Source organism: Anopheles ziemanni, chromosome 3 (genome assembly GCF_943734765.1).
Source record: "Anopheles ziemanni chromosome 3, idAnoZiCoDA_A2_x.2, whole genome shotgun sequence".
Lineage (NCBI taxonomy): Eukaryota > Metazoa > Arthropoda > Insecta > Diptera > Culicidae > Anopheles > Anopheles ziemanni.
The window spans coordinates 68,132,971-68,151,134 of NC_080706.1; the positions used below are offsets into that span (position 1 = coordinate 68,132,971).

General features: G+C 37.9%; 1 protein-coding gene across 1 annotated transcript in view; it reads right to left on the bottom strand.

Annotated features, from left to right (window-relative positions):
* LOC131285333 (5-hydroxytryptamine receptor-like) overlaps positions 1–18,164 on the bottom strand; it is a 65,964-nt gene that overhangs the window by 3,770 nt on the left and 44,030 nt on the right. Inside the window, exons 3-4 of the mRNA XM_058314187.1 lie at positions 9,400–9,697; positions 6,054–6,089 (exon numbers count right to left, since the gene is read on the bottom strand). Of these exons, the coding sequence (XP_058170170.1) occupies positions 6,054–6,089; positions 9,400–9,697 (334 nt within the window). The remainder of the gene's footprint in view (positions 1–6,053; positions 6,090–9,399; positions 9,698–18,164) is intronic.

The window sequence follows — 18,164 nt, forward strand, 5'->3', positions numbered from 1 at the left end:
CAACCCGCTTCTGCTTCGTAGGAAATTTAATTTGCCCCTGTCATTATTAATTTTGCGATAGACGAGCAATACCGGTAGTGCATGTACATCTTTAGCGTTGAAATGAAATGTGTAATTGATGTCTTTTTTTATCAATAAAAGATGGTTTTTTATAAACGGTTTTGAATTTAATCATTTCGATTCAACCAGTTGCTTTAAATTTTCATTTCAAGAAATTATGCTTAAAATGAGGGCAGTTTTCCTAGAAGGTTGTTTAATTTGACTTGACTCTTTATTGAGAGCAATTTGAGTAATGAACATTAAAACATATTAAATTTGACAGTATTGCGTTTAGTTGCGAACTGTTAACAACAATCTTTACTAACATGCTAGTTGTATGTTTGTTTTTATAAACTTTGTTCTTTTTATCATTGAACAAAAACTTTTTCAATAGCAAAGCTTCCTCCATCTTTCATTCTATTCTATTATGATGTATTTTTTATCAATAAAAGATGGGTTTTCATGAACGGTTTTAAATTTGATCATTTCGATTCAACCAGTTGCTTTAAATTTCCATTTCAAGCAGTTATACTCAAAATGAGGGCAGTTTTCCTAGAAGGTTGTTTAATTTGACTTGACTGTTTGTCGAGAGCAATTTGAGTAATGAACATTAAAACATATTAAATTGGACAGTATTGCATCTAGTTGCGAACTGTTAACAACAATCTTTACTAACATGCTAGTAGCATGTTTGTTTTTATAAACTTTGTTCTTTTTATCATTGAACAAAAACATTTCAATAGCTGAAACTTCATCCATCTTTCATTCTATCCCTCTAATCAATTTAGTTTTCTTATCAGAAACTAGCTGCTAGATTTTGTTAAATTATGAACAACATATTTGATTATACAAGTTCAAATTTGAGTAAAAGGACAAAGTTTGGATGTTCCAAGGTAAAAATGACAAGGTAAACACTATCGGTTGTATCTCGTTTAAGCTGCTTGTATTGTAAAGAAATTAAAAGAAAAACTTTATCTTCAGCTTTTTGAAGCTTCCACGCCCCAGGCAACCCATTTATAATCCGCCTTTTGGGAGAAAGTTCGGTTCGCCGATTTACTTTTGTCAGCCGACGGTGACACCATTCGCAAGAATGGCACTGATTGAAAGCACCGACCGTCTGCCCATCAAAGTTTAGCAGATTTGGATGGATGGAGTTTTGAAAAATTAATTAAGAAAACACTAATACCATTTTCTTCACTTTCCCATCGCAAAACATAGCCCGGTTATCCTAGCTGACATCCTTTTATCCTGCAAATTGGTGACAGAATGGCTTTCGCGTGGGCTTTTGTGGTTTTCCGGCGCCGAACGCGCTCGTCCCTGATGCTGATTGGATTAGTGATGGTAATGTTGGCAATCTAGATAATAACCGATTTCGCCGTACGGCATGCCGTCGTGCTGTGGTGCCTATTTTAATGAATGGTTTTTGTGCTCGCATAATTCAATATAATATACCTGTGTGCTGGGGAACGGAACAAAAGGCCCGCAAAAGGCGGTCTCTCGTCAACATCCTCCGCGCGTAATTTAAGCTACTTAATCCACCGGACGCGCCACCGCAGGTTAAGCTTGTTTCCTTGTAGTTTGATAAATACAACCAATTAAACTGACGACAATGGATGAGGCAAGGTTTATCGCATGCTTGAACAGCGTGATTCAAAATTCAATAATAAATCAGCGAATATTTTCGTTTTGATTGACAAATTTGCCTTTTTTGATTTAAACTTTTTAAAATGTTATCTAATAATCTCTGAATAGGGTCCATTTCACTATCTGTTGGAAAACTCACTAATTAAAATGGGTTTGAATAGGACACGAATGATGGACTCAGTGCATAAAGATCCAAAAACCATTGCTTTATATTTATGCGTTACCTTGACAACCATGATATTTTGCGCATTCGTCAGATATCCTTCCACTTTCGTGTCGGAAAAAGGAGAAGTGTTCTTCTGGTGCTAATTAGGCTGCAATCAACGAAATAGAGTTGATAAATAAACACAATCTCAGTAGAAGGTTCTTCTGTGGAGCAATTCACTGGCGATGAATAAGCTTTCCTATCAATTGTTGAAGTATTTTCTCCACAGAAAGGAGCCTAGCTCATCGTCAATGAAAACCAAGCGCATTTGACTTCTTCAGATTATGTACTGATTGTTTGAAAATTTCTATAGTACCATTTTCAACCGGAATATCGTCGTTTATTGCTTGCTATACCTTGGAAAGCTCAAGCATCAGTCGCAAAACACATCAAGTGAACGTTCACTTTCGTTCGGGGCGCGATAAGATAGGCTCCCAAATCGATTCCATTCGTGATTTACATTTTTACTCGAGCGTGTCGATTTGATTCGCATAAAACCGTGATTTCCCGGGGAAGATTTATGGCGCTCGCCACAGTCTGGAAACATCGTTAACAAAGTGGAACAGATCACTTTGGATATTGGGCATAAATGTAACCGAAATTGTGTTACCAAGCGGTCACTGGGTTTGTTTTGAATCACGGATCAATGTGAAGATGTAAATGACAGAACATTAGTTAAAACCAAAGGGAATTTAAAAAAGAGACCTATAAATGGGGAAATAAAGCAGTAAAAAATAATGAGAAATGGTGAAAAACATTCGCTTTGCGTATTTGATGCTTTTTGGATCAAAGCTGTCTTTATGTGTCAATATATTTTAACGCTTTCCATCAATTGTTTATGCCCAATATCCGCAAATTAAATTGTGGAAGATGTGTGGAAGGTTGTTTTTCATAACCAATCTGTTTTGTTGATGAATTTTATCGAATTAAAAGAGTTTATTTAATGTTTTCAAATAAGAAATACTTCAATACTTGTGTTTCATAGTGCTTAAATACTCTCTATACCTCGCTAGTTCACTCAATACTAGAATTTAATTCTAGTTACTTGGTTGAAACAGACCGCAGTTTGAATAAATAAAATATAACCAATTAAGTTGTTCACTTTTAGGTTTCACTTCACATAGACGAAATATTTTCCAACCAACGTTCGTAGCTAAAGTACATTTCTGGGCCTTAACTGGATAGTCCCTTGAACAAATCGAAACAAAAAAAAATAGAATACTTTACAAAGTATTTATATTCACAGTATCTTTGGTGCTTGTATACACAATGTTCCATATGCTTCACAATTATGCAAAAGTCTGTTAGGTATCTTTGAATGTACAATCCTGAAATGAATATTTTCTACTAACTTGTCTAAGTTTAGTTATTGTTCTGTTAATTGTGCAGACTTTTCATTCTACTAAATGATGATAGATCTCTTGTTATCACTTCTACACATACTTAAATAGTTTTCACATGTATCCAGAAAATAATCTGGAAGATGCACCTGCACTAAGACTCAATAAGAACGGTATAACAGTCCGGCTCCGGCAAGTACTTTTGAGTAGTGTTTACCAAAGCAACGAAGAAGTTGGCATACCTGGTTGAAATTATTTCCGGGAACTGCTGGATGACAATCTTCCGTATCTTTACCTTCGCCTAGGAGGGTGTCGTTATCAAGTATTGAGTGCTAAATAGTTGCTGTAGACAACTTCTAAATCATGATACCGCAAAATAGTTTCTCGTACATAGCAGGTACACAAGGTTCTACAAGCGATACATCTTGCTTCCGTTGTAGGAGACTTTTACTCCAAGGGTACTGTTATCAATTTACAGTGAACTCAATTAAGCAATCATAAATTTCCAGTGAACATTATTTTGTATCCATTGTGATTGTTCAGATAGCGAATTTGCTATTCGAATTATAAGGACTTTAGAGGAATCCTTCAGCAACATTCATTTAGGATTTATAATTTTACAAGTGGAAAAACTTGCATGAATATTATACTACATAAAAAAATATATGTATAAGACGCTTCTTGAAATATTTCAAAGCTAATATCGAAGTGGCATAATAATGGTAATCCCTCTATACTAATAATTATGTCGAGAAAACCTTACTGACGTTTCTCATAAATACGATGTAAAATAAAGTTCATCCCAGCGTTGTACTTAATTTTTTTATAGGAAAGCTTGGATGATGTAGAGAACTTATCTTTAAAACGACCGTAAGCACGTTGTACCAGGCAACATGCTCCAACAACCTCCATTTCCATCCGTTCGTAGTTAGGTTAGGAATTCAAAGCTTGATCGTTCGTTTGCAAATGTTGGCGTACGAAGCTTGAACAATGCGCAAAACTTTCGCCTAACCCGGCAATGCTTTCGGAAACTACTCTGTTTGTTCCGTAAAGGTAAAAAGTAAAAAAAAAACATCAGCTCCAGTGATGGGTGCAAACGAGAACTCGAGAAAAGAAGAAAATAACACTCCGCCCGAGATGTTCGGAATGGGAAAAACTTCATCATGTTCAATCCTTGGCTACGAGGGCTTTTCTACCGGGGTGGCACACAATGGAACTCAATCAGGAAACAAATCGAATCGTTTTGCAAGGAAAACTCTTATCCACCCGTTTTGGGGGAGGGGTTTTCTCAGCTGCCCGGTGGTTGGCCAATCAATGTCAATTCAAGGGTGTAAAACTTTAAACACACGCCACGGACTGCTGACGAAGGGCGCTTCTGGTTGGGATGGATCGAGAATTGGTTGAGAAAATTTACATCACTGCTTTATTGCTGTGAGCTTTGAATTGTACGAGCACTCTTAGGATTTTTTGCTAATTTTTATTGGCTGAAGCTTGCTTTTATTAGTTCTTGTCAAGATCTTATTGTGCATCTCTTGCTTGGAACAGGACATCTTCGTCGACTTTACCTTTCGATAAATGATATAACATTTTCTAGAACTAGATTTTATCTACACATCAATCATTCTAATACCGTCAATCAGTTTGGGATTCGTGTTAGAAAACAGGATTGATAATGCCTACTAAGAACTCAGCTACTTCTCTACCAGCTGCTGCATAGTAGGGATAGTTAAATCGGCCCAAGACCTAATGTCTTTGGCCACTTGGGAAAAATAACATCACACAGTGACGCCTAGACATACTACTGTCAATTGCGCATTCGTGCCCGGCATAAGCGATCCAATGCATTCCAAGCGGCAGCGATCGCACTAGTAGGTTGATGTTGGTGAGCACTATTTTATGATAAGCAAATGGGAGGCGGCAAGCATGGTATGTGGAGTGTATGAGGCCAATTAAGCAGTCGGTGTACGGTGGAAAAGAAAGCCGATAAGTCCCTGCTAACCCATCTTCCGGCAGACGATCTTCGGACGGACCTGTCTGCCAACCAAGTGCGTATACCTTGTACGGTGAACGTTTCTATGGAGATTTCACCTAACTTCACTACATGCTACTCGCTATCGAATGGTGCTGTCGGCCAGCTTGGCCTTTGCCTTTGCTACGGAAATTATATCCGTTCACAACAACAGGCCATCTTCGCCAAAGTGAGGTGAAAACGGTGATAAGGTGATGTTTTTCGCTACTGCTACTACCGGTCGGAAAAGCTCTACACGATCGGGTGGTCACACATACACACACACGCACACCGAACGAGTTTGGCGTGGTGGCGAGATGCAAAACGGGGAGCTACGGTTTGGTCAAAGACGTGACACCGATGGATCAACTAGATGTCGGTGTGAATGAGTTTATCATTGCAATGAAACCGATGAATGGGTCAGTGAGTGGGTCTGTTGGCTAATTTTGATGATCAATGTGTTTCGGTTTTATCTTTCTAGGTTGGAATTTATCACACACATTTGACACATAATCACGCTGGAACACACAGTTGTCAAATTCAAACGAAACCAAAGACAAAACAAAAGAAAATCATCCATTGAAAATATCTCTAATTGCTACTAATGTTCTTAAATTTCATATAAAAGTTAAATGATAGTCAAAACTAAACATAAAACGCAAGTAAAAGCTGGTCTATGACATCAAATGATCAAAACATGAACTAAATATAAAGAGCTCAAACCGACGGACGAACACATAAGCCATTGAAAGGATCAATCCACTCCGACAATCAAATTAGTAAAACGAAAATAAATAAAACTAACCGAAATACTTACTAAAGGTTTTGGTATCAATTGCACTATTGTTCTTCCCTGTGTGTGTATAAAACGAAGATAATTAGCATTACGCATAGTAACGGTTTTCGTTGATGATGGGAGTAGCGAAGAAACGATGATAACTCCCCAAAGTCACTGTTGATTTTCAAATACATAGGAAGTGTGGAAATTGCAGGTGAAGTTAGCTAACAACTGAATCAATCTGAATGACACCTAAAATGGTTATGTTTTCTTTGCTGGCAAATTCGGTGCTACTTTTTTTAAATGGTGTTTTGGGCTTAACCTTAGATTGAAGTGGATTAAAAGGCTTCAAATCTATTGAATAAATTTATCACTGGATAAAAAACAGTAATGAACACAGGTAAAATATAAAAGGCGACAATGCCGAGAGAACAACAATGTTTAAGAACAGATTGTATTCTTATCTCAGTCTACATAGTATGTGAAAGATGATTAGCTCGAGCAATAATAACAATTATTTAGAGGATACACAGCAAGATAAATATGCATTGAGTACAGAATATATGACACAAGAAACAAGCTACAAACAAGCCTTGAGGGCATGTGTTACAAAATTAAAGTTTTCACAACATGAAAATTATACATATAATTCTGAAAGTAGACAATCTATTGATCGAAAAATGAAAACATGCAATCTGAGCTAGTTGGAAAGGAATGTTTATGAAAGTGACTTTAATCTTCAAAATTGAAACTGAGAAAATACACTGTACCCATAAAGTCAGTACACAGCAGGCTAAACCAGCTACAAAAGCCATTTACTTTGTAAGGAACCCATGTTTTAAAAAAGTAAAAATGAGGGATTGTTTCTGGCACTATCCTCTTCATTTTGATGTAATTTGGCCGCGATACGACTTTGGGTTGCCGAGATATGGTCAAAATAGTGTCACAACACCCTAAACACGCACCAAAAAAGTGAGTACACAGCAGAATGTTTCATCATGTTTTGTATTGTAGTTTGCTGTTGCGTGGTATTTTGGTGGTTGTTTGAAGTTTTATGACATAAAATGAGAACGTTTTAATTCAGTTCAAATGTGATTGATAACAAATTCACTTCTTTTTTGGCCCAAAATGGCCAGAAGCGGAACTCCTTTGCAGAAGAGGTTTGATATCATCCAATTGTTCGAAAATGTAGCAACAAGTTAGTATGAAGATGCTATTTTACTCAATATAAACCAAACAACAGTAGCTAGAGTGGTTTAGCAACGGAAAAACGAGGACGGTGTTGCAATTTGATCGAGAAACGATAGTTTTACCGTCTTATCGAACCGGATGTGGCGCATGATTGAGACGATTGTGGCTGCTGGGCGCAATATAAGTGGCCAAAACAGTGTTAACAATAGTGTATGAGATCTATGCTGACATACTGATCAATTTGGCTTTTATAATTTGCCGATTCCCTACCCTTCTTGCACCCATACAGCCCCATACTATGACGCCTTCACCTTGGTATTTAGCGTATAGCGGGATTCAGTTCTACCGTGGGTTTTCTCCACACTTTTATGTTACCATCCCTTCGAAAAATAGTCAATTTACTCTTGCTCTTTACTTGCATTGTTCTGAGAACCCGAGGGAATTGTTTATTTAGTTTTTTTTTTGAGTCTAATCACATCGCCAGCGGTGATGCTCCATTGCGAGAATTCTTACGTTGATTGTATGCTTTTAAGTTGAATTTGTGCATGATTTTTGAATAGATTCAACACTGATTGATAGGCCATACCTCTAATGAAATATTGTCCACCAGTTTGGCCACTTGTTTTGGGCCCAGCAGCCACAATCGTCTCAATCATGCGCTTCATCCGATTCAGTATGACGGTAAAATGATCGATTCTTGATAAATTTTCAAGAAGGCTAACCATTTCACATCGCTAAACCACTCTTACTACCGTATTTATGTTCCAGTTCAATAAAATAGCTACTTTATTGTACCGTTTTCCTTCATTTTTATGTAATCGGATGATATCAAACCTCTTCTGCAAAGGAGGTCAGTTTCTGGCCATTTTGGGCCTAAAAATAAGTGAATTTGTTATCAACCATTGATGAATTGATTAGAACGTTCTCATTTTATGTCATAAAACTTCAAACAACCACCAAAATACCACGCAACAGCAAACTACAATACAAAACATGATGAAACATTCTGCTGTGTACTCACTTTTTTGGTGCGTGTTTAGGGTGTTGTGGCACTATTTTGACCATATCTCGGCAACCCAAAGTCGTATCGCGGCCAAATTACATCAAAATGAAGAGGATAGTGCCAGAAACAATCCCTCATTTTTACTTTTTTAAAACATGGGTTCCTTACAAAGTAAATGGCTTTTGTAGCTGGTTTAGCCTGCTGTGTACTGACTTTATGGGTACAGTGTAGTTTACTTTGATAGAAAAATCAATCAAGGAGAATAACAAACGACAGTTAATAGACAAGTCATCAATATGAAGAGATCATAGTTTGCGATTTCGAGAAAGTGCAAGACGGACGAGATGAATACAAATGAAAAGGTAGACATCTGATTTTCTTTTACGTAAGAAAACTCACAAAAATAAGCAAAGACTGCAAAAGAGGGGAAAGAAGTGATCAAAGGAATGCAGTTTTTCTCATTCCATTGTGTTTTGTGTGCATTCAATGGAAGTGAAAGCAAACAATTCTGCAGTTCTAGTTGACAGCGAGAAAATGTGAGTAGCTCAAACTGTCAATGATAAAACACGACTTGCACACTTTTACTGAGGACAAGTTGAATGATATAAATTCTTCTTCTTTCTCCGATTCTCAATTAATTAGTTTTTCCAAAGAATGAGAGAGTTGGTAAGAGACATTTTCCTTTTTATTGAAACCTTCTCGGGACGATATAAAAAAACATTAACCAAAGCGACTTGTGGAACAGAATGCGTCGAGTGGGAAATTGATAAGTGCACCAATTATATCATTGTTGTGTTTGTGATGTGATGGTTCGTGTGGGTTTGGATGGATGGAATCAAACAAGTGAAAACGATCGTTACGGTCAACTTTACGAGTGAAAAACAATTAACGCCGAACAATGGAACAATGAGGACAAAGAGAAACGCGTGTTGAAGGAAATATACCGTGGAAGAAGGTTAAAGATCAAACACCAAGAAAAGTTTATCAACTCACGAAAAGGAGATTAAAAAAATTGATCGAACGTGTTGTGGAACGATTAGAGCAAACATGACACGTATGATGGGTCGAACATTATAGAACGAGTGAGATGGAGGATGGAATTAAGGTGTGATGCGAAGGTACGACGATGGAAACGAAAAACAAAACAATCGAAACTGACAAAAATCGAACGAACGTGGAAAAAAGCCGTACCTGCTGCCTCCGACGGATCCGTTTCCGGGCGGCCAGAAATATTCGCCAGTAGAGGAAGAGTATGACCAGCAGGGGCACGTAGAAGCTGGACGCGGTGGCGAAGATCTGATACCCGACGTCCTGCGAAACGATGCACTGGAGGTCCTGATAGACGCGCGCTTCCCACTCCGGATCCTTCCAGCCGAGCAGCGGTGCGATAGAGACCAGCACCGACAGCGTCCAGATGATGATGATCATGTAGCCTATCCGCCGGGCGGTTCGCTGGTGGGCGTAATCGATGTCCGTCACCGCCCAGTACCTGCGAAGAGTATGGTCGAATTGATGGAGCGTCATTAGTGAAAACCGGCGGGCAACAGTTTGGAAATTCTGGACCCACCGATACATGGATTCATTTAGACTCGCTCTCTCCCACATTTTATTTTATATCGCGCTTTTATCAAGTTTCTTCAAATATTGCGATTACTTATCTGAGGGTTCAACAATATTTTTAAAGGAGAATATTTCGGAATACTGGTAGACATACTTGCTTTTTGAGATGCGAGATCAAACTAATGCAGATTTCTAAATTGAATTATATAGTTTTACCAGAGTGACGTTTTCTTCTTCTTCTTCTTCTTGGCGTAACGACCTCTTGGTCATGCCTGCCCGTTAAGGACTTACGAGACTTGTTTCCCTGTTGTACGTGGATAGTCAGTCCTCTCGTACAGGGGAGGGTCCGGTCTCGGTTGGGATTCGAACCCCCCGAAGTGACGTTTTATATAAGCTTAAATAAGACTATTGAAAAAAGTCTACAAAAAAGATTACATAACACTTAAATAAATCGTTTTTAAGAAAAGGTACAGATTCGTGAGAATATCTTTGACTTAAACTGCTAAAGAGATTATGATAAACTTGTTCCGTTAGTGCGAAAATTCATGGGATTTAACAGATAAAGTCGTTCGTCGGATTTTTTTTGTTTTATTTGGCACGACATCCCTTTGTGGAACAAGGCCTCTCTCCTAAGAGTTTTGATTGCCGAAATTAAGTGTGTTGGTCTGCCTTATACCCAGTCTTCCTCCAGAACATATTTCGAACGCCTCAACTCTTTTTCTTTTGATGAAACATACCGAATTTGCAGTTTTACCCCACTTTCTTCGCTGTTCGTGAGAAGTAAACAAAATTTTAACCAACTGTCAAAAATTTTCCCACGGTTTTCGGCTCGTTACATGGTATGATGCGACCTGTCTGTTAATTGTCGTTGGTAGCAACGCAAAACTGATATAGTTTTGGTCGTAGTACACTAGATTTTTAGTCAAAAGAGATACTTACGAAAGATTGAAAGGAGAAAACATCTAGTAATTCTTGTGTAGCGATTTTGAAACGTTGAGCGATATTTCATTAAACACAATGGATAATTCTACCAAGCAAACGATGGGAATTGGCGATTTACCACAAGAAGTGAGTTTATTTTATGATACTAACACAGCGTTGTTTTAAATACTTTTGTATTTGTTTTCTAGATTCTTGGAATCATTTTCGACTACTTGACCGTGTCTGAGTTAAAAAATGCCAGCTTGGTGTGCTTCCAGTGGTCGCACTTGGTATTTTCTGGTCGCGGACTGGATCGCGTGCGCTTTTATGTAGACAACAATAATGTAAAACGTGGCGCGATAAACGTTCTTCGAGAAACTCAACGACGATATCGCCATATTCGGTTCAGTACCAGCGATAGAGACACTGGCGAGAAATTCGTACCCATTTTACAGCGTTTCGAAAGATTTTTAGTGAGCTTAGATTTAGAGTGGTGCTACGAAGTGTCGCTAATCAAGCGCATCCTAGTGGAGGTTCCAAATTTGAAGGCTCTTTCGTTGCTCGAGCTTGAAGATATGAAAGTGCGTACAAACGACCACGGCTTTATACAGCTGCCGGAGTTAAAACAGCTTTCTTTGCGGAAAGTATGCTATTATTCCTCAACGCCATTGACAGCGATTGATTTCCGTACCACCGCTCCAAACCTACAGAGAATCGAGATGGTTTGTGATACAGAATGCGATCTAAACGTATACAGGCACTTCAGCGATCAACTCATATCGGTGACTGTATTTCTTTGTAACGATGAATACATGCATTCGTTTTGTGAAATAATTTTTCCGAAGCTTCTAGAAATCAAGGTTTGTGTTTTTGATAATTATGATAGCTTTATCTTGAATGGGAGTTGTGGTTTTATTGCTGGATCGAAACATCTTCAACGTGTAACACTGGAATGTTTGATAGCTCAAACAATCATCAACAGTTTGGCGGAGCATTGCCTAGAAATAACATTCCTCTCCATCCGTGCGTATAAATTAGAAAACCGTTTGTTGCTTGGATTGGAGAACCTGAGACATTTGAATGTAAGTTGCATAATATTTTTTAAAAATTGGGAAATAGGCTCGTTGACAGTAAAAGCATGTTTCTTTTTTCTCTTACAGACTCTTGTATTGGATGGCAAGATAAGTCATGACGTATTTGACGATTGTAAACCAATTCTTTCTTTGCAAGCACTTTATGTGCCTAGCTTATATTTCATAAAAGATCAGTTGGTGTTCTTCAAAGGATTATGTACGGTGGCACCATATCTCACTAAGCTATGCATAAATCGTATTGTAGATGATCGAAGTCTTCGATTTATCAGCAAAACCCTTTTATCTCTTAAATATTTGAAGTTTTCACATAATCAGGTACTGAACTGCGTGTCACGCTTATTTTTTTACAAATTGAAAAATTTAAACTTATCAATTGTTGTTGTGTTGTATTTCAGGTCAGCAGGATATCAGGATTAGAATTCCTCGATCGATTACCTCATCTGTTTAAGTTGAGTTTATATAACATATATCCTAACAAGCAACAAGTAATTGATGGTAGACTTAAAGGAATTCCACCACTCAAAATCAGTGTACTCTCGATTCACAGCACTTATACGGTAGGTATGCAACAGCCGGCCTCATAATTCCTTTATTCTTTTGTTACTTTTCTCTTTCTATTTTAATGTATTCTACTTGCGGTTCTTCCCATACCAGTGGACTGTCGATTACTTCTTGCTGATTCCGCAACTGTTTCCGTCGCTCCAGATGCTCAAAATTACTGGCTACAGATATTGTTCAAATGAGTGCATCAAACGACTACGTTCCCTATTGCCAAATTGCACAATAATTAGAAGAAGTTATTAACTAATAGTGTGTATCGAAATTGTTTTAATAATTTACTATGTTGTTTATGCATGATTATACCAAACAGCTCGTGCTAGATCAGACAATGATATGCTAGGACTAAAACTATTCTTGTTTAAAACGAGTCGAACAAGAAGTTTGATCTCAAATGTTACGCACTGCAGGTCACATGCATTTGTTCAATTGTCTGCACGCTTCGAGAGGATTGGAGGAACGTCCAACACGATAGCTTGCTACTCGGATGTCGATGCCAATTCCGAAGTGCCACTGATAATTTGCAAATGCGCTCGGATTCGAATCATCTCTTATCTTCTTTACTCTGCAGTTTTGTTTGAAAAAAAAAATAGTTGTGCTGAACATCCACTTGAAGACTATGTTTTTTTCGCTTAATCCACGATCCTATATGGTTTCGTGGTTCGATGCGAACCAACGATGGCAGCATTACCGACCACTCTGGTGGATTTGCCACCCGTAGCCGTGGATTTCGCTTCCGACGGAACTTTTCCTTGGTGTTCTTGCTCGCGTACATACACACACACATAAGCACACATACAGGAGAAATTTGCATTTAAATTGAATGCAGAGTAGGATATTTTACATATGTCGGAGCGCGCTATCGAGGCGGCTGCCGGATTTGTGCGCGATCTCTGCTGGCCGCAGAGTGTCGCATAACCTGACCGAAGGGAGGAGGGGGAGGGGGCTGGCCAGTGGAAAGCTGAAACTCGATCGGCAGAGACAACTCACGTCGAAAGCCACGTAAATCGTGTGCGAGCACGCGTTCAGCTTTTGGTGGATGCAACATTTTGCGCCCGACCGAGCTCTATCGCGTGTTATGGCATGGAAAACCGGGCGGTACCGAGGCAGGGAATGTTGGAAAAAACTTGCATCGTTGTAAAAGAAGTCGGTGGAACGAAGAAGAAGAAACCAAGGCGATCCCAAACATCGCCAGTACATCGTTTCACACATTTTCCGGTCGTGTTGCGTCCGCGATGGAGGCGAACGAAAAATCATTTCAACCGTTCGTTCATCCGGCTTCGGTGCACTTTCGGCTGCGCCCATCCCAAACTTTGCCGAGGGAACGGAGACGCTCAGAGATCCTGCTCGAACAACATCATCACCTCGACGATACGGCGGGCCGATGCTGCCGGGCGCATAAATATGGATTTGATAAATTATTTTGCGATTACGCTCGGTGAACTTTGCGTCCCGCGGGACGAAATTATCGCAACTTGTGCCTGCTACATATGCACGGGCTGCATCTGCGTTGCACTGGATCCTTTTGGTGCTGGGAAAATGCTGTTGCTTGCGCTTCGACATCCACCCGAGCATCCATCCTCGGCTGGGAAATGTTTATCCTTTTCCATAATCTGTCGTACGTGGTTGTGGTCGGCTAGGAAAAGGATTTCTCCAGCGTCGCTGGATTTGTTCAGTCGGTGTGGGGACAGGGGAGGTTGTGGAACGCGTAGGAAAATTTGCAATTTGCTTCCTACACAACGCGTCAGCGAGCTTTGCTCAACAAATGTTAGTCAAACACTTTCCCCCTACGAACGGTTGTGTTATGGCATTTTAAACACTCAATCACAGAGAGGAAAATCTACAAGAGAAGGTTTTATCTAAAGTTGCAGATGGTATTTGATGCAGAAAAAATACACACACACATATACACACGAGATAAATTTTAGTAAAAACCATCAATTAATTATTTACTACTTATTTTGTGCTCTTTTTAATAGTATTAAATCGATGTTTACATTAACAATTACAAATTAATACAATATTTACAGAAAAAAGATATCTATCGTTGTAATACTTAAAGTTCATTTACATTTGTACATTTCAAATTTCGCATTGAATTCATACTTGAGCATATGGACATTTTACATATATTGTTATTTCATATAGAGTTATCTGGTAGAAAATTATTTATAAAAATTTCAAACAGTTACATTACCATACAAGATAAATCTTTTCAAATTTAAGTACGGAAAAATCAAAGTAAAAACCTGCAACTATTTTTTTACTACTTAACGTGAGATTTTTTTTAACAGTATGAAATCGAAATTTACATTTATTAGTGAAATATTTGCTATAAAAATTATAAAATGTTATCATATTGTAGTTCATTAAAATGTATACATTCCGAACTTCGTCGTGGAGTAAGTTTGTTAAATTGATTAAAAGAATATCTTCTTCTTCAATTCAATTCTTCAAACAATTCTATTGTTTCAATTCTTCAAACAATATCTACACACTATATTCAGTGAGCATATGATCGTTTTACATATTTTTATAAAATTTTGTAATAAAGAGTTAACCGGTAAAAAAGTTTTTTAATTTCAAGCACTAACATTACTACATAAAATATATGAAAACTATCAAAACAAAGTGACTAGAGGTACTTTAATATGAACAGAAACATTTGTGATTCCATGCACCTTAAGTAATTAATAATGATTCGAGACGCTGGACCATTGTTTAACAATGCCCTCTTTCCTTTTCTTCAACCATTCCCTACAACCCGTTACCATTACCTTATATTCATGCGAATGGTGCACTTTCTTTGAATTCATTATGAGGAAGGAACTCTCATGAAACAAGTCCGATAGTCTCTAATAGAAAAACGACTCGCCCTGACCCGGAATGATGGTTACAATGCAACTGTGACACTTACATACATACAGGGTAAAGCGGCAAGGTAACGTCGGTGGAGGGAGTGCTGTTTTCCGGCGGGAAGCCTGTCTTGTATGCAAACGAGAACCAACTTGGCGATTGCATAAATTCAACACCTTTTGCAACGCCCTCGGGGGTTTCTTTCCGTTCGATGCAACTAATGGAACTGCATAACGACAACAAGTGGCGATTGCAATCATCGACGGATGCAACCCTTCCCTTCCCGCAGAGTGAGAGAACGACGGCGTGTAAATAGGGAACATTTCATACCCGAATCTGATAGGATGCTCCAGGACAATCACCGGTGCAATCAGTGCAGATGCTTGTGCACATCTGTGCATCACCATTCCGAAGTGATGATATATTGTTCGAACGTGCCATTACGAGTAGCGATGAACTCGGTTGCATTTAAACGTTCCAATTATGATCGATAGGGTCGTTTCGGAGGAATGGTCTTCCTCGTGCAATACAACTGCTAGTGTTTCCGCTTTATTTATTTTGTTTCCAGAGTTTGAATCAACGATATAATATGTATAATATACTAACTTGTAACTCCGGCGATGTTCGGTTAAGAAGGGGTGGGAAAAAGAGTTATATTTATAACTCTTTTCGTATATTTTTGTGCTTATTTGAAAGTTTTCACCCTTTCCAAAAAATTTTTATTTAAATCACATTCAGCTCTGAACATAACTTTTATTGTAAGGGATATGAATATTTGTTGTAGGAGGTTTAATTTAATAATGACTATTGTGGCGTAGTTCAAATGGTTGATATTTGATTTTTTCCCTCGTGCTGTATAAACCCTGCTGTATAACCTTTGATGAATACGAATTGAGTGTCCGGAGTTTCGTTGATAGTGAAAAAACTTCAAAATTGCTAATTACAACTATTGTTTTACGTGAAAACTACAGAACGTACTAGACATTCTTAGATCTGTGCAACATAAGGAAAGATTTTTACTGCATTTTCATAATGTGCTGTTTTTTCGTCAAGAAGTGTGGAGATCGTACATGCTCGTTTTCGTTTTCGTTAATTGAACTGGGTTTAAAATGTTAAAATTGGAAGAATTTTATTAATTATAATAGGAATCTCACAAAAAGGAACAAATCTTAAACAACATGATATGATAATAATTTCTCTAAAATAAACCGCTAGTGTGGAAGGAAAAATGTGTTCAAAGGAGGAATCCCGCTAGGTTTTTTTTTTTTTGTATGGAGTTCAGCGTCTGTCAGGCGACGTCGCGCTGTCATCTGGAGGTCGTGCTAGAAGAGCCAAAAGTGGCTTTCTTTTCTGCAATCTGCTATTTTTCTAAAGTGGATAAAACATTTTTTTCTGGGAGCTCCAGAAATGGTTTAGTTTATACCGAAATAATGAGATGTTGCTGCCGAAAATCGTCGTACATTAATGGATGATTATGGTAAACATGCCGTAGCTGAATCATCTAGCAGGAAGTGGTTTGCACGGTTTAAAAACGGTAATTTTGAGGACGAAGAATGTTTGAACGGCCTTAACCATTTGAGGATTTAGAAAAAATGGGCGATATTCGATAAAGATCCTACACGTACACAAAAAGAACTTGCAAAAACAAAAGAACTTTCATTGACCAAGAAAATCCCGAAAACTTTCCCGTAACAAAATTCTGCTCAATTTGAACACTGATTTTGCTCACCACTGGGTTGGTGGGTTGGTTCAGACATTGTACAAAGAATCTTCGAGGTGCTCCAATTTAGGTAAAGCTTAAGTAAAAATAAAACACATACAAGATACTTCAGGCGTTATTTTTTTCCACACCTCCTCATTGAACAGTTTTATTAATTTATTATTTTTCGAAGAGTTCAATCAACTTCTGCCAGGCTTGAACTTGTTTCATCGTATATTTCAGGTATTTCATGTTAGAAAGATCGTAAAGTTTTGGTATAATCATGCATAAACAACATAGTTAATTGTAAAAAATATTTTAGTTAGACACACGATAGACACTATTAGTTAATAACTTCTTCTAATTATTGTGCAATTTGGCAATAGGGAACGTAGTGTTTTGATGCACTCATCTAAACTAAATCCATACCCATTAATTTTGAGCATCTTGAGTGACGGAAACAGTTGCGGAATCAGCAAGAAGTCATGGAAAGTCCAATAGTATGCAGAATCCTGCAAGCAGAATGCATTAAAATAGAAAGATAAAAGTAGAGTAATGCAATGATTAGGCCGGCTATAGTTTTCCTACCTCGTCCCAGTTGTGAATCGAGAGTACACTGATTTTGTGTAATGGCAATATTTTAAGCGAACCATCAGTATGTTTCTTGGAGAGATACATGTTAATTAAACTCAACTTAAACAGATGAGGTAATCGATCGAGATATTCCATACCTGATATCTCGCTGAACTGAAATACAACACAAGAAATAATTTAAAATCTGTTTTTGATTTGTACGAAAATAGACGTGACACGCAGTTCAGTACCTGAACATTAGATAACTTCAAACATTTAAGAGATAAAAGGTTATTGCAGATAACTTGAAGACATTGATCATCAACAACCTTGTTTATACATAGTTTACTTAGATATGGCATCGTTTTAGGTAATCCTTTGAAGAACAACTGATCTGGTATGCCATATATGCTATTCACTTGAAGTGCTTGCAAAGAAGGAATTGGCTTACAATCGTCAAATACGTAATGTTTTATCATGCCATGCAATTCAAGGGTCTGCAAGAGAAAAATGAAACATAATTTTACTCTCAACGAGGTTATTTTCCTATTTTTTTTTTGAATATTTTGCAACTTACATTCAAATGTTTCAGATTCGCCAATCCAAGCAACGAACGATTTTTAAGTTCTCCCGTACGGATGGAGAGGAATGTTAGTTCACGGCAATGTTCCACCAAACTGTTAATAACCGTTTGA